This window comes from Trichechus manatus, unplaced genomic scaffold (genome assembly GCF_000243295.1).
Source record: "Trichechus manatus latirostris isolate Lorelei unplaced genomic scaffold, TriManLat1.0 scaffold00131, whole genome shotgun sequence".
Lineage (NCBI taxonomy): Eukaryota > Metazoa > Chordata > Mammalia > Sirenia > Trichechidae > Trichechus > Trichechus manatus.
The window spans coordinates 485,551-509,783 of NW_004444067.1; the positions used below are offsets into that span (position 1 = coordinate 485,551).

At 40.7% G+C, this 24,233-nt stretch overlaps 1 protein-coding gene across 15 annotated transcripts in view; it reads right to left on the reverse strand.

Annotated features, from left to right (window-relative positions):
- Positions 1-24,233, reverse strand: part of CLIP1 (CAP-Gly domain containing linker protein 1) — a 135,583-nt gene that overhangs the window by 73,199 nt on the left and 38,151 nt on the right. For 6 of the 15 annotated variants that reach the window (XR_002825392.1, XM_023739206.1, XM_023739203.1 and 3 more), the window contains exons 1-4: positions 21,291-21,505; positions 18,212-18,406; positions 13,766-14,340; positions 1,083-1,207 (exon numbers count right to left, since the gene is read on the reverse strand). Coding sequence is in view for 14 of the 15 variants with exons in the window: in XM_023739206.1 (XP_023594974.1) it covers positions 1,083-1,207; positions 13,766-14,340; positions 18,212-18,296 (785 nt within the window). In the remaining variant the exon portion in view is untranslated. Of the gene's footprint in view, positions 1-1,082; positions 1,208-13,765; positions 14,341-18,211; positions 18,407-21,290; positions 21,506-24,233 lie in introns of those variants that run through there. The other 9 variants (XM_023739200.1, XM_023739201.1, XM_023739199.1 and 6 more) reach the window with 4 other exon arrangements.

A 24,233-nucleotide genomic window follows, 5' to 3' on the forward strand; every position in this document is an offset into this window, starting at 1 on the left:
TTAGAAAATGTACTAATAAATAACAATGGGAGACACAGAGACAAGGTTACTCATCTGTTACTAAGGCTCTATGCGAAAGGAATAAATATTTCCACCATCTGATCAATGTAAAGCAGATGAGGTCAGCAACACAGCAACCCCACTTAATAAAACCATGACCAACAAAGGGAAAGAAAATCAAGTGGGCACCTATCTCTGGCAGATCCATTAAAGCCAATGTGGAGAATATTCAGTTAATGGCAGGTCTGAAACTCATTACTTGGGGACCTTAGGACTAGAGAATTATGTTTTAATATCAACAAGGGATGGCTTCATAATTATTGCAGCATCAAGAGATTTTAATATCTCTGAGGTACTATTACTGTATTTGGTAGATAAAGCCTATATGCTCATAATCAATTTGAATATGTTTTATAAGTAAAATGTGAACTATAACATTTCAATATTCAAAGCTATCCATTAATGTATACTACTACTACTAACGCATCATATACTGTGCCTGTCCCCAGTGCCTTCAAAACCTTATGAAAAGGAGTGTGGGAAATTCCTCTTTGCATTCATTTGCATTCTTTAATGGCCATCCTATCTCTGGGAGGAGAGCCGGATTATTTTTCTAAAAGAAGTATGCCTGCTGTCTGCTCCCTTGCACAGGATGGAATTCTTATCATCACACACAAAGACACATTTGACATTCTTTTCCTAACAACGTTAACTTCCTGCTCTTCATCCCCCCAACCCTGACACCCAGGAACTCATTCAGAGGTTGACTGTTACCAAAACGGAGAGAAGCCAAAAGGATGACATAATATTTCCTTTCTATGTTGGAAAATAAAGTGAATGCTTGTTCAGAATCTACTCAGATGTATTATACATATTACTAACGAGGTAGTCAAAAGAACAACTCCAGTTCTGGTGGGGAAAAACAGTAGCTGGGTCTTTGACTATACAGCAACAGGGTTTTGGGTCTTAGGAAAAAACAAGTGTATGGCGCAGAAGCGCTTATTTCCACGTTATTATACAGACTTGCTTGAGTGCCTTTATGTGCAGGAGGAAGAACAGATGCTGCACAATCCCAGACAAACCTTGTTCCAGCAACAGCCCCGTCGTTCTTCCCGAGCGGTTCATCTAACTCCACACCACACCACTCCCCCTTGGCGAAGTCTGTCTCCCCAAGGAACCGCACTACACCAGCCTTCGTGCCACCAACCTGAAAGGAGAAAATGTCAGAATGAAAACAGACGAACCTAATTCTAGAGCTCAACCTTCTGTGGCTCTAACAGTTAAGGAGGGGGTCCCGTCATTTCCATCAGTGGCCTGTTCTCTCTTTACCATTTTTTTGACTCCTTAAGAGTTCTCTTGAAGAAAGGCTGGCAGTTACCTGGGTGATTTATATTAACAGAGTGATTCAACACCTGATACAGCCTAGTAACAAAAATGCCTAAGCAATATGTGGTAATTAAGACCACCTACCAAATTAATTATTCCCTTCCTTAGAAAAGTACTTTTATTACTACAGAGGGATTTTCTTGCTTCAAAATAAATACTTGCTACAAAAATAAAACTCTCACATCATTAAAAGAAAACAAAATTCATCCATAATCCCTATACTTTAACAACAGATGTGTTTATTTTCACACCGTAATCAGTAGAAAGCAATATAATATACACATCAAGGGCAAATACACACACACACACACACACACACACACACACACACACACTTGTTTTTGGTTTGGTCTCTCTGTGTATTACATAAAAATTTAAATATTTTTAAATAACTGACTACTGGTATTTCCCACTGTGATACTCTGTTTCCTCACAACTATTAAAATTACCGCAGCCCTGGTGGCACAGCGGTTAAGAGCTTGGCTGCTAACCAAGAGATCAGCAGTTCGAATCCATCAGCCGCTCCACGGAAACCCTATGGGGCAGTTCTACTCTGTCCTATAGGGTCATTATGAGTCAGAATTGACTTGACAGCAATAGGTTTGGTTTTTGTTTTGTTTTGTTAATTACCATTCACATGAACTGTTTGAAGATGGTTTTTAAAAATGTTTAACTCTTCGTTCTGGCCATTGTTTCATACAGTATGTGAACATTAATTATCTCTAAAATTATCCTATCAGCATGTTATTATTCCTTCCTTTGCCATTATTTTTCAATTCCAAATACTCATTTATCAAATTCGTACTTTATCATGCGCACGTGTGCGCGCGCACACCTAACACAGACATACACGTGTGTCCCTGAGTCTTTCTACAGGTCAGAAGTTCCATGTCTGCACCTCTGCCACAGCATTTCAATGACTGCTATCTTACAATCTCCACCATTTGCTAGCACTTTCTTTTTCGATGCTTATTTCTGAATTTCTTTTCTTAAAAATTACCCCAATTATAAAAGAGATGGGTCATTGCAAGAAATTAAGAACACTGCAAGCAAAAAATAAATGTAATACGGTATGCTAAACACCCAGAGACAGTCCTGCCGACATCTTTGGTTCATTTTCCCTTCCACACTATGATGGCTGTTCAGTATTCCACAGTACAGACGTACCACAATATGCATGTTACCCTCTTTTCTGTTCAGATGGTCACTATTTTTTATTGATTAAAAAACAATTCTACATGATTTTCAATTGATTTTTGAATAGGCAATACATTCACACAGTTCAAAAAGTTTTAAGTACACATGAGGATAAAGTTTCTCTACATCTTTTTCCTATCTGCCCCATTCCCAAAAACCAAATCCACTGCTGTCGAGTTGATTCCGACTCATAGCGACCCTACAGGACAGAGTAGAAGTGCCCCGCAGGGTTTCCAAGCTGTAATCTGTACAGAAGCAGACTGCCACATCTTTCTCCAGAGGAGCAGCTGGTGGGTTTGAACCACTGACCTTTCGGTTAGCAGCCAAGTGCTTAACCACTGTACCACCAGGGCTTCTTCCCCACCACCACAGATAACCACAACTATTGATCTCTAGAGTTTCTTTATGCATAGAAAAGCAAATGTTAATTTACATTTCTATTCCCTCTTTTATTTTTACACAATAGGCAACGTTCTTACAGTACTGTTCTAAACCTTGCTTTTTTCCATATCAAAACACAGAGAACATACCTGTTTCTACAATTACATGTTGTTCCACTATATAGATGCATTATAGTTTATTATATCAGTCCCCTGTTGACAGACATTGAGAGTAAGCAGGTTTTTTTTTTTTTAAGAATTGTAAAATAATTTCGGTAAATTCTAAAAAAAAGTTTAATGAGATTGTATTAAATTTAGATTTCCTTGGGAAGACACTTTGTTTATCTTTACAAGGAACCAGCTTTTAAATTTTCCCTTTTTATGTTATGTTTGTTTTACTTTATTATTTCCCTTCTCCTTTGTTGTAGCTTATTCTTTTCTTCCTAAATTCTCAAGACCAATGCTAAGTTTATTTTTAGTCTTTCTTTTTAATACTTAAGGTATTTTATACTTTTCTCTGATAAAGCTTTCTGTGGGTTTTAGAACAACTCTTATTTTTTTTTCAGTTTTGTTTTACCCTTTGTTTTCCATTTTGTTAAAGATGAAACATGTTAAAGCCTCACGGCTACTATTTCTCTGAAAGAGAATTTTTTGTGAAACTGATTTAAAGAACCAAAGGAGTTATGATTTCAAGGTACTCTAGGTAGGAAGAGGGAGTCCTGGTGGTGCAGCAGTTAAAGCACTCAGCTGCTAAAGGAGAGGTCAGTCGTTTAAACCCACCAGCCGCTCCTGGGAGATGTGACAGTCTGCTTCCATAAAGATTACAGCTTTGGAAACCCTATGGGGCAGTTCTACTCCCTAACACAGGGTCACTATGAGTTGGAATCGACTCGATGGCAAAAAGTTTGTTTTTTTTGTTTTCTAGATATGGAGGAGTACTGGATGGCGCAAATAGTTAAGCGCTTGGCTACTAGCCCAAAGGTTGGTGATGCAAACCCACCCACAGGCACCTTGGAAGAAAGGCATGGCGATCTGCTTCCAAAAGTCACAGCCTTGAAAACCTTAAGGAGCAATTCTACTCTGCACACATGGGGTTCCCATGAGTCAGAATGGAGTTGACATCAACTAACAACAACAACTAGGGAGGAAGGGCATATGAGGAGTTTAAGACGTGTAACAGAGGGGGAAACTCCATGGGAGGGACTTTGCTGTGTTCATCACTGCACCCCACAACACCCAGCAGAGCACAGAATAGGCACTCCACAAACATTAGCTGAATGAATGAAAGGCGACCACCTCATAAAAAGGGCCACTTTTCCATGTTCTTGAAGTTAAACCAATTAAAACAAAAAAAAGATATCTCCTGGTTGAGGTTGAATTTGATTTCCCTGGAGCAAGTACGGGCTCTAAGGCTGGACAAGATCAACTGCCAGCTCTGGCTATTAACTGGTGAATTTTCTGAATCTCTAAATCTCACTTTCCTCATTAGTAAAATAGGGATAATTAAAGGACTGTTTCGAGGATTAAATGAGACAATCCACATAAAACTGATTAGCACAGGATCTGACAGACAGCGTATACATGTTAGCGCCTAGTTTGCGCATGCTGATGAGAGTACTGGTTCTAGGTTTGGCACGTGTGATGTTTTCATATTCTTGTTAATACTCGTGGAATCCACCAATAGTCACCCATAAAAAACAAGCCTCATTTTTCTCCTTCCTCCTACCCCCCACCACTCTCAGCAGCAGTCCAACAACATCATATAAGCAGAACACAGCACATTAGTGAGAAGTGATGCAATCTGTTCAGATAATCTTCTGGATTCTTTGGGGGTGAGTCTAAGTTGCTGCTGTGAACGCTATTTTTCCAAGAGGCATCTAACAGGATGTGGTCAGTAATTCTCCAAGCAAACCACAGGCTTCATTCAAATCAGAAGCTTTATAAAAAATAACCACGAATAACAGAGTAGTAACTATTGCTCTAAACGCAGGTAATGCAATATACATTCACCCCGAGAAAAAATATACTATGCCATCAACTGTATTTGAAATAGATGATTTACTAGGTCCTAGAATGGACAGTTTTCTTACACTTTTTCTCCCACCAAACTTGGAATTCTTGACTCACATTAATATACTTTCCCTTTCCCAGTAAAACATCATCACTAATTACTCAAAATATCTTCAACAGAGACAGAAAGTCACATGAAATCCTAAAATATCTCAAATGCTTTCCCACTTAACCATTCCACAGTCAAAAGTTTTTCTAAGCATTTAAATGTGATTTTGTAAAATTAGGTTTTACTTCCCATGTATTCCAGAGAATCCAGAGCATTCTAGTACATGCATTTATATTAAGTACAAGCCACTACTTTCAAGTCACATCTAAGAAATTCATGTTCTAGAGGCAGATATCAAGATTATTTAAAAAAAAAAAAGTCATGGAATTATACATGTACATCTAAAAATTGTTGAATTAGGGTATGTTCTGCTGTGTATATTCTCAACAACAACAAAATGAAAATAAATTTTAAAAAAGAAAATAAAGTATATTGAAGCAAAAAAAATGTATATATATAATTTTCCATGGCAAACACAAATAACTACCATTTATTGTCTTCACGTAAGAATACAAGCATATAACTCCCAGCATTGTGGTCAACAGGATCAAACTGCAAGTCACTACTGGACACAAATCAATTTAAACCAGAAACTGAACAAAAGGAAAATCTAGCCACTATCTTCATGTTTTAGGAAATCTCAGATTTTTAAGTTCTCGTTCACTCATTCAACATATATTTCTTAAGTGCTTGGGCCCTTGGGGTATGAAGATAAATAGGATACAGTGTTGGCCACTGAAGGAGAGAGAGAGTCAAACAAATAATTACAGTAAAAAGTGATAAGCGCCTCAAGAGGGTCCCGTGAGAACAGAGACAAACATCCTTCCGTAAACTCTTGTAAAAATAAGAACACTGATAAATTCTGCAGGGCTAAGGAATGGGTCCGAAGACAGGAAACAGGAAACATCTAATTCTGTCTGGACTCTCCCATCTATTCAGTATCAAGACCTAAGCAAGCCATTTAATCTCAGTGGGCCTTGGTTTATAAAGCTATAAAAAGTCCAACGAGTGGTAGTGGGAATGGTTTCACAGGAACTTTGTAAGCGACAAGCGTTCGCTAAGTGGCTTCTTATCTGCTGTCTTCTAAGATAAGGAGCTTCATTCCCTGGTTTTTACTCATTGCTCCTGCGTCTACCTCTTCTATACTTTACAATTTTACTCCTCTTCATCAATGGTATATAATGTGACAGCTGTATTCAAAACCTTCCAATTCTTTCATGAGTACCAACTGTGTGTTATGAGTACCTACTATGTGCCAGCACGGTCCTAAGTGCTGGGGATACAATAGTGAACAAGACAGTGAGGCTTCCAAACTTGTAGGCAGCTTAAATTCTGGTCAGGGAGAAATCGATAACAAGCAGTTAAATAAATGAAAAGATCATTTCAAATAGTGAAGAGCATTAAGAAAACAATAAAAAATCAATGTGATAGCGCAGGGGTGTCTTTACTTGGGGGGGGGTCAGGTAAAGAATGTCTGAGGAGGTGCTATTTGAGCCAAGACTCAGTGACAAGGCTCCAGTCAGCAGACAACCTGAGGGCAGGACATTCCAGCAGAAGGAAGAACAGATCCTAAGCTGGGAACAAATCAGGGCTGTTTCAGAAACAGCAAGGAGGTCAGTCGAGTGGTGGGGGGGGAATGGGCGGGGCGTGAGTTCCAGTTCTCACAGGTTTCACTGTATCATAAAATGGAATATATTCAGTCATTCAAAGCAATTAAATACTGATACATGCTACTAAATGAGGAATCTTGACATTATGTTAAGTGAACGCTGCAAAATCTACATATTATATGATTCCATTTACAGGAAATGTCTGATCAGCAATTGCTGGGGGTGGAGGTGGGAAATGACTGCAAGCTGTGTAATGCCAAACAGCAGTTTATTTTTTTTAATGAAAAGCTGTATTTACTAGCACAGAAATGTGCAAAACATACAAAAGTATACTGCGAAATGGGATATATAATACGATAAAACCCCACTGTGTGGGGGTTTGAAATTTACATGTTACGGATCAGTCTCACAGACACAATGTTGAACAAACGAGAAGTGCATACTGGATGAACTGTAGTTATTTACGGTTCAAGCAAGATGAATCTTAGGGTTAAAAGACAGGGCAGTGTTACCTTTGAGGCCAGAGGGGTGTCTGTAGGAGGTGACATGGGGGGTTTCCAGGCTGCCTGTACCGTGCTATCTCTTGATCTAGGTACTGGGATGTGGGCATGCTCCTTCTGTAAAACTTCGCCCAGCAGCACACTTTTGTGTACTTTCCTGTACGTATGTTTGTGAATAAAGATGCTTTTTAAATCTCAGGAAGAGTTTTTTCCTCCTTTCACAGTCTCAAAAAGACATGTTGTAAAAAGTGTTGAGAACAAGAGAAAACGCTGCAAGGTCTCAGTGCGAGAGCGCTGGGAACGGCTCACAGCGAGATGAAGTTGTCACCTGAAAATTAAAGGCTGAAAGCCCCTCCTCCTCATATATGGTCAGGAGCTAAGGATTCAGAGAACACCGAAGTCCAGACACGGACACAACCACGCTGAAATAGAACAGCTGGACATCTGTCAAGTTTCTTAAGATCCTGAAATCACACCCGTGAAGTATCAATCATGCCCGAAAACGTTTAGGAGATGACAGGAAAGCAGCAAGATCATCTCAAAAACATCCAGAGTAATTAGCTACCCCAGGGGGCCCAGTCTGCAAATGGTATCTCTCTGAAAGGCAAACCACCACAAAGAAGCTCATCACATAAGACAGGAGGTGAAAGCAATCTTCAACTACTACGAGCCATGCAATATTTATGAGAACAAATGGAAACACAGAGAGGCCTGAGAGATGTACGGACACAGACAGGTTTATTATAAACCACTCTTCTGATGCTCACTTTACAGCTAATTCTTTAGGGGTCGATCTAATCTATGACACTTTGTCATGAAAACATACTCCCGTAATTTCTGTCATTCCCCTTTCCCCCTGAAGACTGTGAGCATAAGGGGTGACAAGGGGGAGCTTCTCCAAGCTCCCTGACCACTTCCCCAAAGGTCTTACATGCCCATGACTCAGGAGCTGCTATTTGGGTCTTCGAGAGGTCAGCTGGCTACACATCACTCCTAGTGTAGAACTTCCCTGCCCTCCTGCGAGAAGCAGCACAGAAGTCACCGAGGGCCAGCGAGGACGAGGAGGAAGGCTGTGCTCTTGCCCGCTCCACACTCCTCAGCAGCAGCAGGAACCACGAGGGCCGTGGGTGGAACTGGCAAAACGCTGGACCAATCCTCACATACCTTAGTTTCATAAGCATTTTTATCATCAACAGGCATTTTTTAAAATTAGGAAAATCCCAAATCAGATACTTCAGATTTCTGAATCAAATTTCTTCAAGTAATTTTGAAGTCAAAATGCTTTCTATTTCTAAATCAAAGATTTCTATTCAACAGGGCAGCATGTTAAAGAAGAAAGGAAACAAACAAATAAAATAACATAGGCACCGGGAATGAGAGGACACAGGATAAGTACAGGATAACCAGCTAGATGACTGAGGCAAGGCACTGCTCTTCTCTGGGCTTCAGGACACTCAGCAGTCTGAGGCACTGGATGATCTCAAAAGATCCTTTCCTTTCCACTTCTAAAATACTGTGATTCTAAGGTACTCCTGTAATTTTTCTTAGAAATACTAACCAAAGGCAGTAAATAATTTTATTGCCTCAATAACACAGTATTATTATTTTACAGATTGAAATTAATTTAAATTGTTCCAAATAAACTAGTTTTAAACATGTAACTCAAAGTTTCCTACAAATATGCCATTCAAACGTCTATAAACCAACCTGTATCTGAGATTCTCCTTCTAAAAAGAACCAGCACCCTTGAGCTGACCCTGACTCACAGTGACTCCATGGGTGTCACAGTAGAAGTGTTCTCCACAGGGTTTTCAATGGCTGATTTTTCAAAAGTAGATGGCCAGGACTTTCTTCCGAGGCGCCTCTGCGTGGACTTGAACTTCCAACCTTTCAGTTAGCAACCGAGCACATCAACCATTTGCACCACCTAGGGATTCCACTCTCCTTCTACCTTCCTATAAAAATAGAGGCTCCCCTGTGTGTGCGGAGGGTATCACCTCCTTCCACCTCCCCGGGATCCTCATTCCATCAGTGACCCGCTCCCGAATGCTTCAACCTCCGCCTCAGTCTAGACCATCTGAACCAGGATAGGAACACTCTGGACTTTGCCATTTTAAAGAGAAAAAAATCTTCCCTTGACCCAACATTCTCTTCCAGCATCAGCCTGATTGATCTACTCTCCTTCAAAATCCATCTTCTTAAAAGACTGGTCACCTCGAATCCATCCCCGCCCACCTCCAATCCACTCCTTACACAGCGGTTAGAGTGATCCTTCCAAAATACAAACCAAATCACATCACTCCTCACTCTCATTGTTCTTAAGATCAAAATCAAAACCCCTAACATGACCTGTCCTCGTGTCCCATGTCACCAGTCCCTGTAGACCCAAACTGCTTAGCCAGTCTCATCTCCCGCGCGCTCACTGTACCTGGGGAAGGGCACTGGCCTCATCCTCAAACTCCTGCTCATCTCAGGGAGTTTGCACCTGCTCTTCCCTCTTCCAGAACACTCCCTCTCACCACAACCACTTCCTTCTGCCTGGCCAAATCCTACTTTTCTTCCGGTCTCACTTGAGTCATGACATCCTTGTGGAAGCCTTCTGTTATAAGGTGAACCATTCTGAGCTTGTCATCTTTCTGGGGCCCAGCAGCACACCACCGGAGTGGCATTTAATCAGCTGTTTCTCAACCTGGCTGAGGCGAGGCAGAGCTTGATTTGAAAATGTGCCGGACGCTTTAGTGAATGGGAAAGAAAGGAGGGGTTTACAGCTAAGCTACTAAAATGGTGTTCCATATAACCTGCAATCTAACAGGTCTCTGATTTAACCAAAACATACTAGCAAATATGTACCATAGGTCTTGAAAAAATGTTTATACCCTTTCACCTAGTAAGTGATACAAAAAATTTTTAAAAGAGCATTCATGGCAGCAATACTTATACAGCAAAAATGATGGGGAAAATAAAACAACAAAGATTCTTTGTTACAACAAAAGAGTAGTTGTGCCAAAATCAGAATTGGTGCAGTATTAGCCGAACAAACGAGAGACATTGAGTTAGCTGCACAGCACTGAAATACTATGTTTTAGGAAGCACTAAGTTCTGAAGCATTGTCCTTTGAAATTTATGATTATTGTAATTGGAAAAGGAAACCTATTGACTTTGAAACTAAGGGATCCTAATACCCTAGAAGGTAACGGGTATTAAAAGGCTTCCACAGGTGTGTGAGGTGAATGAAAATACCATGGCTTGGATCAGGTGAACCTTAGACCTCAAAGTGACATCTTTGCTTTTTAACACTTTAAAGAGGTCTTTTGCAGCAGATTTGCCCAATGCAATACATTGTCTGACTTCTTGACTGTTGCTTCCATGGCATTAATTGTGGATCTAAATAAGAAGAATTGATGCATTTGGATCATGATGCTGGCGAAGAATACCGAATATACCATGGACTGCCAGAAGAAGGAACAAATCCGTCTTAGAAAAACTACAGCCAGAATGCTCCTTTAGAAGCCAGGATGGAGAGACTTTGTCTCACTTAATTTGGACATGTTATCAGGAGGGACCAATCCCTGGAGAAGGACATCATGCTCGGTAAAGTGGAGGGTCAGCAAAAAAGACGAAGACCGTCAGCTAGATGGATTGACACAGTGGCTGCAAAAGCGGGCTCAAACACAGCAACAATTGTGAGGATGGTGCAGGAGCAGACAGCATTTAGTTCTGTTGTACGCAGGTTGCTATGAGCCAGAACTGGCTCAACAGCACCTAACAACAATAACAACAGGTGTGTGAGGCCTCCTGGATTTGAAATGCTACCGGCCCAGAAGATGGAAGCCTGAGTTCACTCCTAAAATTCTCCATGAACTCATTATATGGCTGTGAGTAGGCACCTCATTTCTCTGGGCTTACACTTATTTGTCAGCCAACAATATTACGAAGAATACCTTCAATTTCAAAATTATACCATCAATCAACTACTCTACATGGCAGGCTCTGGAGTAAAAATACCTACGTTCAGATTGCAGATACACCTCTACGGCTGTGAGACCTTGGGCAAGAGACTTCATTTCTCAGAGCCTCAGTTTCCTTGCCAATGACATGGGGGCACTCTACACCAGTAGCGAATCATTAAATGAGGCACATGGTGCACTCAAAGGACCAGCGATCATTCTCATATACCCATCAGATCACTGACAGCCATCAGGCCCTGTAGAGTATTAAAGTCAATGAACAAATAAAAGGAAATTGAAAGAGAACAGGCTTAAAGATTTTTGATAAATGTCAAGCATGCCCTGAACTGAATCGATGAAAGTGTTGAAACGAGTAAAATAGTGAAGTTTAAATAGTTCATCAAAACAGTATTTTACTTTCAACAGTAAGAAAAACAGCTACTATTTCTTGAGTGTTTGCTGTACGCCAGGTACTCTGCTCTGAACTTTATATCCATGATCTAATGTAATCACCACAACAATGCTATGGAGTTAGTACTAGTATTAACCTCACTCTCACAGGTGATGAAACCATGGCTTCAAACCAGTTCTGCCTGGTTCAGTCATGGCTGACGAAGCAAAATCCACACAGACACAAATTTTTTAAATTTGGGTGAAGCAGAACAATAAGCAGAATGGGAAAAAATGGGAAAAATTATGAGTCAAAGCCCTGCTAGAAACTTAAATCTTCTTAGAAAACAAGGGCAGCATGTGTGTTGCATAGCAACCAAATCTTTTAAACCAGCAGAGTTAGAAACAGAGACGCCTCATTCAAAGACAGCAGACGAGCGAGACGTTTTGAATGTGTGTCATTCTTCACAGTCCTGGCAATAATCCAGTCTCCCACATTAAGGTCCTAAAAGGGCTCACTAGGTCTCCTCTGAGTCTCCCATTCCAGGGCTTCAACCTATAATTTTCCCATTCTGGTTATCGTTCTGTTTCCTCAAATTTTAAAAATTTACACGTATTCCAATTTCGCTTCATTGGCCATGACTGAAATGGTTTGAATGGGTTCGAAGTACTGGGGGAAACTAAGAAGTTAAATAACTTGCCTGAGGCCACAAAGGCAAAGCTGGGACTCAAGCTGTGTTCTTCAGCACTGTGCTACACTGCCTCTTGTTTTCTCACACAAAGAAACAGGCAAACCAATCATTACATTGTAAATTCAGAGGTTCCAAGCGTACAGCATGTAGACCTTATATCTTGTTTTCCTGTTTATTAGTAAAGCAAGAGCACTGTACATTTCCTTCTCTTCCTAGATCTAAATCTGATCATTTAAAAGGACCAGAAATTCTGAAATAACATCCTCCACTGAAACGAGCAGATGTGAGTCTTCCCAGGGCATTTAAGGAAGGAGGATCTTATATATACCCACCCACTATTCCTAAAGCAATGATTAAAAATTAGAAAATTTTGATCAAAGATTATATAGAAGAATCCTGAGCAAAAGGGGGACAATACATAATAGAATTTCAAATTCTCATGGAATCCAGACTTTCTGGATCCATGGAGGCTGGATAAATCCCCAACTATTGCCCTGAGATAATCTTTAAACCTTAAACCGAAAATATCCCCTGAAGACTTCTTAAAATCAAACAATACTTTAGCTTAACTAGTAAAGAATGTCTGCCTTCAAAGCCTAGACTGGACTATGGGACATAAAATGATACTCTGAAGAGTGTGCTTCTTAGCTCAAGTAGATACATGAGACTAAATGGGCAGCTCTTGTCTGGAGGTGAGACGAGAAGGCAGAGAAGGTTAGGAGCTGGTTGAGTGGAAATGGGAAATCAGGAGTAGAAAGGAGGAGTGTACTGTCACAGTATAGGGAGAGCAATTAGGGTCACATAACAATGTATGTATAAATTTTTGTATGAGAGACTAACTTGAATCGTAAATTTTCACTTAAAGTACAACAATAAAAAAGAAAAAGAAAAAGAATGTCTGCCTTGAGCATTGTGCTCTTTTAAGAACTATCTATCTGGGATCAAAATGACAACAGCAACTTGAAAAATTAGATAGGAAACTTAGGAGGCAGTGAGTTTATGTTAATGGGGGGACAACTCAGAAAAGGAGGGTGAAAATGGTGGCACAACTCAAAGAATGTAATCAGTGTCACTGAATTGTACATGTAGATACTGTTGAATTGGTGTATGTTTTGCTGTGTATATTCTCAACAACAACAAATAAATAAAACTAAAAAAATAAAAATAAAACACCCCATAAAAAAAAGTAGAAAAAACCTTCACAAACATACCTCAGTCTACCTCTAAGCATGTTTTGTCAAGTATGGTTGCCTTAATATTGACAAATTCTGCACTCAATCTGGCTAAGGTGGTAGATAAAACCAGAGTCTGTCACCGCAAACCTACGCTCATACTATGCACAAACTACATAGCTGGTTTCTATTTTGTTGCATGTTTATGCATAAACTAAACAACTAGAAAAGCTGATGAAATTCTCCAGAAATGTGTGGTCATCTTTCCAGAACAGACCCTGAGCCAAGGAGCACCCTCCACGTGCGTTTCAACCACTCACCAGAGACTACACCTCAGTGCTACACAATGACCTAGAATGTTTCTGCACTCACCAATACTCTGTCTCCGATTTTGAGCTCTCTCTCTCCTTTCTTGACTGAGCCAGCTTCTGAAAGGTTGGAGATAGATTCGCTGGCAGTTTTGGTAAGGTTGCTGATATGAGGCGTAGTTGAAGGTTCCTTTGCTATAGGTTGGGATGATTTATGAGGAATATTTGAGGGCGTTGCTGGGGAGGAGGAAGGGACCACGCTGGCTGCAGAAGTAGACAGAGGCGAAGTAGCTCTGGACGCATGAGCCATCTGCAGGCCGTTAGCTTCATCTTCTGCTTGTACGTTCCTTGATAACTTTGAAGGTCGGGTAAATATGCCCTTTAAAGGTTCACACTGGAAATACCGGACTCCTGCCACCGAGCCATCATTTTTGCCTATAGCTTCATCTAAAACAATCCCGGCCCACTGGCCTGGGGCAAACTGGGTTTCTCCAAGAAATTGGATAAATCCAGGCTTATTACCGTTCACCCAAACTCGCTCCCCAACTCGAAAGTCATCCACAAATTCCTCTTGTGTCTCAGCGGAGGGAGTGCTTGATGCCTTTTCCCTCGATGTTGTTTTGTCTACTGGAACTACAACTGAAAAACAGAAGAAAGGATCAGAATAGATTCAGTTTCATATTCAACCAGACAATCCGTAGCTTAAAAAATAAACTAGAAGAAGGGGAGAGTGTTGACACATCATGGGATTAGCAACCAACATCACAAAACAATTCGTCTATTGATTGTTTAATGAGAAACTAATTTGCTCTGTAAACTTTCATCTAAAGCATAAAAAAAGACCTAAAAAATAAACTAGAGGAAGCCAATAGCACCAGGAGTAGCCCACAACTTTTTTTTTTTTTTAATTGTACTTTAGATGAAGGTTTACAGAACAAATAGTTTCTCATTAAACAGTACATGTATTGTTTTATGACATTGGTTAACAACCCCACGACATGTCAACACTCTCCCTTCTCGACCTTGAGGACCTTTTCTCTGGTGAAAATATACACAGCCAAAGTTACACCAATTCAAAAGTTTCTACATGTACAATTCAGTGACATCGATTACATTCTTTCATTTGTGCTGCTATTCTCACTATCCTTTTCCAAATCATTCCATCACCATTATTTTCAACTCACTGCCCCCTAGGCTTCTCATCAAACCTTTTGAGTTGTTGTTGTCAATTTGATCTCACATAGATAACTTTTTTTTTTTTTGTACCTTAGATGAAGGTTTACAGAACAAATGGTTTCTCATTAAACAGTCAGTACACATATTGCCCTATGACAATGGTTAACAACCCCACTACATGTCAACTCTGCCCCTTCTCAACCTTGGGTTCCCTTTCACCAGCTTTCTTGTCCCCTCCTGCCTACAAGTCCTTGTCCCTGGACTGCTGTGCCTCATTAGCTCCGTTTTGTTTTATGAGGCTGTCCAATCCCCACTTGAATGGTGAACTTCAGGAGTGACTTCACCACGAAGCTAAAAGGGTGTCCGGGGGCCATACTCTCCGGGTTTCTCCAGTCTGTCAGGCCACTCAACTCATTTAAAGGTGTTTTTGTCTTCTTTGTAGTTGTTTTTTTTTTTTTTCTTTTAGCAAGGAGGCAAAGAGTACGTTCAGTGCTGTTATAAATCACTGAACTGGTGAGGTTTATTCCTTATTTGCAATTAACATGGGAAGAAGTCAAAGCAAGACAAAATTAGTCCTTTTCCCAGAGTTCATAATACAGGCCTGATTTCATTCTTCACTCCACCCCCACCAAGAACGTCATGAGCAAACAGTCATCCACTATTTATGGGCTCCAGTCCTCTGTGTGGAAACCCTACTGGTGTAGTGGTTAAGAGCTCGTCTGCTAACCAAAAGGTCAGCAGTTAGAATCCACCAGCCACTCCTTGGAAACTCCATGGGGCAGTTCTACTCTGTCCTATAGGGTCGCTATGAGTCGGAATCGACTCGATGGCAACGAGTTTGGTTTGGTTTTTTGTCAGTCCTCTATGTGAGCAGTCAACTAAAGCTGACAAACCAGGACCACGTAAGCACTGGGACCCACAATCAGGCCTGACGAAGGAGGGGATTCCGTGCTGCAGCCCCTACCATCATTACTCCAGGAATGCCAAACAAACCCTTCTCCTTTGCTAGTGAGGTGGAAATCACAGCAAAGGAAAAAGGCAGCATCTGGCCAAACGCCCTGTTAAGGCAACTTAACTCTGAGCAATCTCTACCCTATGTGAAAGACAGAAGTTTTATTTTGCCAGGAATGTGACATTTCACTGGAAATTCATTTATGCATTCGACTAACACATACTAAAACTTTAGTATAAATTTGCAAAGCCCACATTCTTAACCACGCTACCATTTATTAGGCATATCATGATCTCAGAATGTTGCACAATCTCTCTGAGTTTAATTCCTTCATCTGTAAGGGAATAAAAGTATCTTGAGGGTTTTTAAAATGAGGATTAAATAAAATACTGTATGTATTCACTCTGCACATGTTACTGAGTTCCTACCACTCCAGGACTAGTCCTAGGCATTGCTCTGGACAAAGCAAGACAGCACAGTCCATACCCTCATAGAGCTTAGAGTCTAGAAGTAGGAGACACACAGTACAGCAACACATCAGGTAACTTCAGGTCTAAGTGCTGTGGAGAAGACAGAGCAGTCAAGGAAGGCTTCCTGGAGGAGGTGACATCTGGCCTGAGGCCTGACCAACAAAAGGGAGTGAACCATGCAAAGATGGGGGGAAGACAGTCCAGCAGGCCTAGACCAAGCACCAAACATCTCTTTAACCAACACAGAAAGAGACTGTGCAGTTTCCATTTGCAGAGGGTTTTTTAGAAGAGAACAGAGGCTCTCAGAACAGATGATAATCTGCCAAAGCCAGAGGCCAGCCAGTCAGAGTTTCAGAGTCTGTTCTAGCTTTGTTCATCTACAGTTCTTCTTCACAGGCTGCCTGGGTCTCTGAAAAACAATCCTTATAAAAGTGCCTTGAATTCCTTGGCAATGAACTAAGAAGGATCTGAGTATGTAACTTTTAACATTAATAAGCTGCTTTACTCTTTAAAAAATATCTAGTGTGTGCTAAGTGCTGTTGGGGACACTGAACTGATCCCTGAACTCAGGAACTTTATACGTAAGGGGTGTGCATAAAAAATGCTGAAAGTGAAAAACGGACAATTCTAAAATGGGGGTGGAGTGTAACAACAGAAGGGTTGATGGAAGAGTTGGCATTGGAAGGAGTCTTAAAAAGAGGAGGAGGATTTTAAGGGGAAGGAGAATAGGAGACACCAGTTTTGTCCTGATTTCCCCAAGGCTAAACAGCCCTGAAACAAATCCATTTCTTAATAGTCTTTTGCTTTATCAGTAAAGCTTTCCCCTCATCTAAGATGCTTCACAGCCTCTTTGATAAAAACTCAGTTTTATCCTGATACAGAAAACATATGTAACTTGAGATCTCCATTTATTCCACAAATATTTACTAAGCTTTTGTTGTATGCCAGCAATGTTCTAGGTATGTGGGATATAGCAGCAGTGGAAAAAAACAGATCCCTGCCCTCAGAGAGCACCAGTGAGTGTCTTTATGGAAGAACTTGAAGAAACAATGTTGGATTTAATATACTGTGTAAGGTACCTGAATGTCTGGAATGGCTAGCAACATTAGGAAGGTATCTAACAGTATATAAATCACCTAAAGAGTCCATAAAAGATGGCCTCCCTCCTGTCTCTATTATTAAAGACCTTAGGTATTCACTATGGGATGTAAACTGAAATGATGGGTGAGGAGTTGGAGAACAGACAAGGAGAAGATGGCTGATGACAACAAAGGGCAGAGGTTCACCTATGAAATGTTTGGGACACGTTTCCCTCGTTGAGTTAGACTTGAGACACTGTATTGCCAGCTGCCTGGACACCAGCGGCCAACTTCCGATCAGTTAGCGTCATAAAATCTTTTAAGCCAGACTGGTCTTCGTTTTCTCTATTTATCTCTAAACCTGAAGAAGGAGGGGCCCTAGTGGCGAAGTGGTTAAGAACTTAGCTGCTAACCAAAAGGTCGGCCGCTGGAATCCACCAGCCACTCCTTGGAAACCCTATGGGGCAGTTCTACTCTGAGTCGGAATCCACTTGACAGGAGGTCCCGATGAATTCAGAAGACACGTGGAAAAAAACACTAAAGAAATACCTTAACCCTTTAAGGGCTGAATACTGAAGTACTTAACTTGAAAACTAGTGATAGCACCTTGCACTAAATTAACTAAATTAAAAAGACAACCGACAAGAAAAGTAAACTCTTCACTGATTAAAACAACAGTACATAAAATTCTATGCCTTTTAATTAAAACCTTTTTCAACATTTTCAAGAATATAAATTTTTATAAAGTTATGTTTTTAAAAATTTCAAATTGGAGTCTTCCTAAATGATGATGATTGACTTGCTATTTTAATAGGATGAGCATAAAGCATTACCAGCAACAGGCGTCTTCAGGGCTGTGCTTCCAGGCTTCAGGATCTTAGTCGGGGCCTTGAGCCCACTTGGTTTGAGCATACTCATTGTCCTTACTGTGTCAGAGCTGGTCTCCTGTCGCCTGTTGTCACTATCTTTTCCCAACCATTGATACAACCGTGGGTGTTTCTATACTGAAGTCAGTCTCCGGGTTAAATCTGCAGAGAGGAAAACATGAAACAATTTTAGAATCTACAGGAGAAAGAAAGCAGAAACAACAGTTACTATTAAAATAACTTCCACGGTCTAAATGTTTCTTTATACACAATAAGAAACCATCTCCACACTGAATCTAGAAACCTGAAAAGATCTGGGTATTAAAAATGAGAAGATGCTGCTGAGATGGATTTAAAAGCAATTTATTACCCTGAAGACAAGCAGGTAAGAAAAGCAACATATGCACTTCCATTTTATGGTGTGACATTACAACTCAGCACAGGGCCTGAAACCACACAGCCCACCGAAGAGGGGTGAGAAAGATTCACACCAAACTTAACGGCGAGGGAGAGGGAGCCTTCAGTTTTTACATTATTCACTTCTATATTGCTGAATTTTTATTACCACAAACCTGTATTAATTATGCATTTTTTTTAAATATAGAATTTTAAAAATCCAAAGAATTACACAATTCATTGTTTAAAATCATGGATACTTAAAACAAGCTGTTGTTGTTGTTAGGTGCCGTCGAGTCAATTTTGACTCACAGCGACCCCACGTGACAGAGTAGAACTGTCCCACAGGGTTTCCTAGGCTGTAAGCTTTATGGGCGCAGATCGACAGACCTGGAGTTAAGCTAGAGCAAGGTTCACACTCTGTAAGATAAAGTCATATCTGGAAAATGCTGAAGGAAAATTATTTTTGTTCTGTCTAGACAAACACAATATGCTTAAGATTCACTCTAGACCAGGTATAAAACTATGACTTTCAGACCCAGGCAAAAAGATTGTCTTGTTATACTCTCTTTACCACCACAGAAAACAAACGGAGGGCGACCTTGAGATTTTGGAATATGGGAAAGTATTTCCAGACCTAATACCTAAAAACAGAACAATTCAAAGAGAAAAGTGGTACTTATTGACTGTGAGATGACTGTGCTTTGCATTTTTCTCTGCTAGGACAGCTTGGAAAACGAAGCAGAGACCTCACCCTCTCATCCTGTCTTACAAGCAAGGGCAAGTGCTGGCAAAGAATCTGGCCGTGTAAGTTTTTCTGTCTGAAGATACTAAGACGGAAGAGAAATCACACCAAGTCAAGTTGCTTCATCAGCCTCACTCTGTAGATTTCCATCATCTTGAGAAGATCCAAAATGGCAAAGGTTTTTTAAAAAAGGTCAAAGGTAAATTGTGTGGTTTGGGGAGATTCTGATCAACAGAGGAAGGACCACTGCGGACTTGAAACCAGTGGTTAGCAATCCTGACTATAAATACAAACCTCCTAGGAACCTAACTACCTCCACCATCACCATCACTGCCATGAAGGACGTGGGAAGTGGGGTGGGATGGGGTCTGTGTGCCAAGTCACGGAGTTCTGATTCCAGGTGACGTCGGCAATCACTACTGGACTGTCAGTCCCTCACCATATACTGCTAGTAAGTTTCAAGCTGAGTTATCTGCTCCTGCTACTGTTTTACACGGATGGTCTGGATGATGTCCTGTAGACTCAGCCAAGAAAGGCTATCTGTGTCCACAAATTTTGAAGAAGATGGGGATAGGTTAAGTGCAGAAATGACCCTGGGCCTTGTTATCTTCCCTTATCTTCATCCTGGTCCAACATCATAAAGTGTCAAGGACCAAGGAGGTAAGAACAGACAGGGGGAGGCACAATGGTCCTAGAAAAGGTATTACGGTGGAAAGAAACAATGAAGTACTCTTTAAAATAATTCACTTAGGCAAAACACTGAATTCTTAAGCTCAGGTCAAGTACTCCCTAAAGGAAATTCTGAAAACCACCATAATAAGCAAAGAGGCTAATTCATGAGGCAAGCCTCAACCAGTTTCAAACCTTGCAGCCCAATATCATCAACTCATAAAAATCTGACCATCTACTCAGGGAACATCTAGCTCAACTGGCATAACACAGTTTATAAAGGCAATGTTCTATATTCTACCTTGGTGAATAGCGTCTGGGGTCTTAAAAGCCTATTAGCAGCCATCTAAGATACTCCACTCGTCTCATCCCTTCGGGAGCAAGGGAGAATGAACAGAAGAGGAAACAAGGAAAAGATTAGTCCAAAGAACTAATGGACCACAGCTACCAAGGCCTCCACCAGACTGAGTCCAGTACAGCTAGATGGTGCCCGGCTACCTCCACTGACTGCTCTGACTGGGATCACAACAGAGGTTCTGGACAGAGCTGGAGAAGGATGTAGAACAAAATTCTAACTCACACAAAAAAGACCAGAGTTACTGGCCTAAAGGAGATTGGAGAAACCCAGAGAATATGGCCGCCAGACACCCTTTTAGCTCAGTGGTGAATTAACTTCCGAGGTTCACTGTTCAGCTGGCGAGTGGACAGCCCCATGAAACAAAACGGGACTAAGGAGGCACAGCAGTCCAGGGACAAGGACTAGAAGGCAGGAGGGGACAGGAAAGCTGGTGATAGGGAACCCAAGGTTGAGTAGGGATAGTGTTGATGTGTTGTGAGGTTGTTAACCATTGTCATAGGGCAACATGTGTACTAACCGTTTAATGAGAAACTATTTAGTTCTGTAAACCTTCATCTAAAGTGAGAATAGCAACACAACTGGAAGAAGGTAATCAATGTCACTGAACTGTGCATGTAGAAATTCCTGAAATGTTGTATCTTTGGCTATGTATATTTTCACCAAAAAAAAAAAGTCAAGAAGGGAGAGGGTTGACATGTCGTGGGGTTGTTAACCAATATCATAAAACAATATGTGTACTGACAGTTTAATGAGAAACTATTTGTTCTGTAAACCTTCACGTGAAGTACAATTCAAAAAAAAAAAAATCTGACCATCTAAAAGCCTAAGATGCCGAGAGTATGTGGTTATTATGAACCTAAGAACAATCATAGACTCACATTCTATGACTTCTGTCCTTTAATCTTCACTCCTCTGGCTCTCAGTCCATCTGAGTTACTTGAATCCCAAAGCAGGGAACTGTGACCAAGATGTAATGAAGGAGAAACGTTAGGAGCCGTAACACCACTGTCGCTTTTTTTTTAATTTTCCAATTTAATTTTCTTCATGCATTATTAATGAATGGCATGTCAGGCTTGCTTAAAAAATCAATTCACTGAAAAACAAAAGATCAAAGTCTTGGTCACAGTACCCACAAAATGTAATGACCAAGAAGCACCATCTCTGCATAATGTTTCAAGGTTAGTCAAAGTCACGTTGAAACTAATCAATTCCAAAGAAGACATGACCAAAAAAAACAAAACTGCTTCACTAATACACTGAGCATATCTGAATTTTTGATGCACTGAATCAAGAGGTTTGGGCGCAAAGTAAGACAAATCACCCCTCTGCCCCATCTTCCCAACACGTAAAGACCATAACACACAGAACCTTATAATTTAGGAATAATTTTTATACATATTATTATCCCATTTGAGCCTTACAATACTATGTATTATTTGGTGTTATTATTGTTATTATCCCTTCCTAACAAGTGAAGAAACTAACAGATTTATTTCATTTGTTAATGACCTGCCACCTAAAGTCATTCAGCTGAGCAGCGCAGACCTGGACACAGGTATGCGATCCCGAAGTCCAAGCTCTTTTCATTAAATCTAGTATTCAAACTGAGGAGATGCCACACAACAAGATTAAAAATATTACTACTAGGAGCCCTGGTGGCAAAGTGGTGAAGCACTTGCCTGCTAACTCAAAGGTCAGCAGTTCAAACCCACCAGCCACTCTGTGGGAGAAAAGACCTGGCAATCTGCTCCCATAAAGATTATGGCTTTGGAAACCCTATGGGCAGTTCTACTGTGTCATGTAGGGTCGCTGTGAGTTGCAATCGACTCAACAGCAATGGATTTGGTTTTTATTACAAAAATGACCTATATATGTATAGGGTCAAAGAGCTCACAAAGCACAAATATCAAAGTGCCTTACTTGTGTCTCATAGTAACTCTGTGAGGGCAGGCAAGCAATTATCCCCACTCATAGAAAAAGAAACTGAGGGTCTGAGAAGTTTAGTGATTTTCCCCAGGTCACGCAACGAAACGAGTGGTGGCACTCTCCTGGAACCTGGTGTGTTGCCTCCTAATCGATTAGTGCTCTGAAGGAAATCTTCCTACAAGATGGTCATCCACTTATTCAATAAGTATTTCCAGAGATACTGCTATGCAAAAGGCATTATTCTATTTTCTCATCAGCTGGTGAGGTAACAGGGAGGGGAGAAACCTGTGGGAGGTTTGGAGACAGTGCTAAACACATAAAATATTTGTTTTTGAACAAAGAAAGGAGAGCTTACTAGGGAAACTCAGTAGGAATGCCAAGCAGCACCATCACTTGAGGTTTGTGGTCATGGATTTAAGGTGAAATCAATCTTTCCACTCTCCCTTCTCACTCCTAATAACAAGCTTCTGTACCTGTTCAGGCACAGATACAAAGAAGGTAGAGAGCTGGGTTTGATTATAATAAAAATGTTGCCAGTAATCCTTAAAGAGAAGGGAGTTGATGGTGATTATAAAAGAGTGATTATAATGGAATGGGGATCTGAGTTGGCCGAAGGGAAACGATGACAGGATGGCACTGACAGTGGAAAACAGGTGAGGTCAACAGATAAGAGGTCTCAACAGGATGAAGGACTGTTACTCTGAGGCCACTGCATACTCAAACTGCACACAAATCTCCTGGGATCTTGTTAAACTCAGCTGGGGCCTCAGTTCTGCTTTTCTAACGCTCCCAGGGGACATTAATCCCCTCCCGTTCTGAGGACTGCACTTTGAGTAACAAGGCGAGTAAGGTGGTGGCCAGAGTAAGAAGTGTGAAACAGATTGCAGTGTTGGTGATGGCAAGTATGGAGTCCCTGAGTGATGCAAATGGTTAATGCTCTTGGCTGTTAACCAAAATGCTAGAGGTTCAAGTCCACCCAAAGGTGCCTCGGAACAAGGCCTGGTGACCTACTTCTGAAAATCAGCCACAAAAACCCTCTAGAGCACAGTTCTACTCTGACACACATGGGATCGCCATGAGTCAAAATCGACTTGATGGCAACTGGTTTTTTTTATGGCAAGTATAAGGTTTAATCATGGGGATGGAACTAAGAAACCTGGGTATTAAAGGGACAGTCAGTAGGAATGCTGACGTCTAGATAAGGCAGGGAGGGGAAGTGAAAGTTTAGAAAAAGAGGTTGGCTCTCCAGAGAGAAGTCTGATTATCACAAATCTGAACGGAGCCCTGGTGGCATGGTGGTTAAGAGCTACAGTTGCTAACAAAATGTCTGTAGTTCAAATCCACCAGTTGCTTCTTGGAAACCCTATGGGGCAGTTCTACTCTGTCTTATACTATGAGTCAGAATTGACTCCATGGCAACAAGTTTGGGTGTGGTTTTGAATTACAAATGACAATGTTAAAGAGTCTGGGAGGGAGAGGAGGAGTAAAGAATTGGGCCCAATTAGCAGATGAATCAGTACTACACGGATGACAGGTTAGGTGACAGTATAATCTATACTACATTGTAATTAAGAGATAATAGACAAAAACAAGTATTTATGAACAAAGCATTCTAAACATAACGAACCAAAAACTTAACCAGTGAAAAAAAATCTTATGTTTTATAATAATTCGTTATAAAAATTACATTGAAATTCAATGATACTGGTAATGTTTAATTTTTTAAGGCAAGTGGGATATACATGGGTATTTTGTTCTATTTTTAATTTTTTTTTTTATTGTACTTCAGGTGAAGGTTTACAGAACAAATAGTTTCTCACGAGACAGTAGTACACATATTGTTTTATGACACTGGTTAACAACCCCACAACATGTCAACCCTCTCCCTTCTCGAC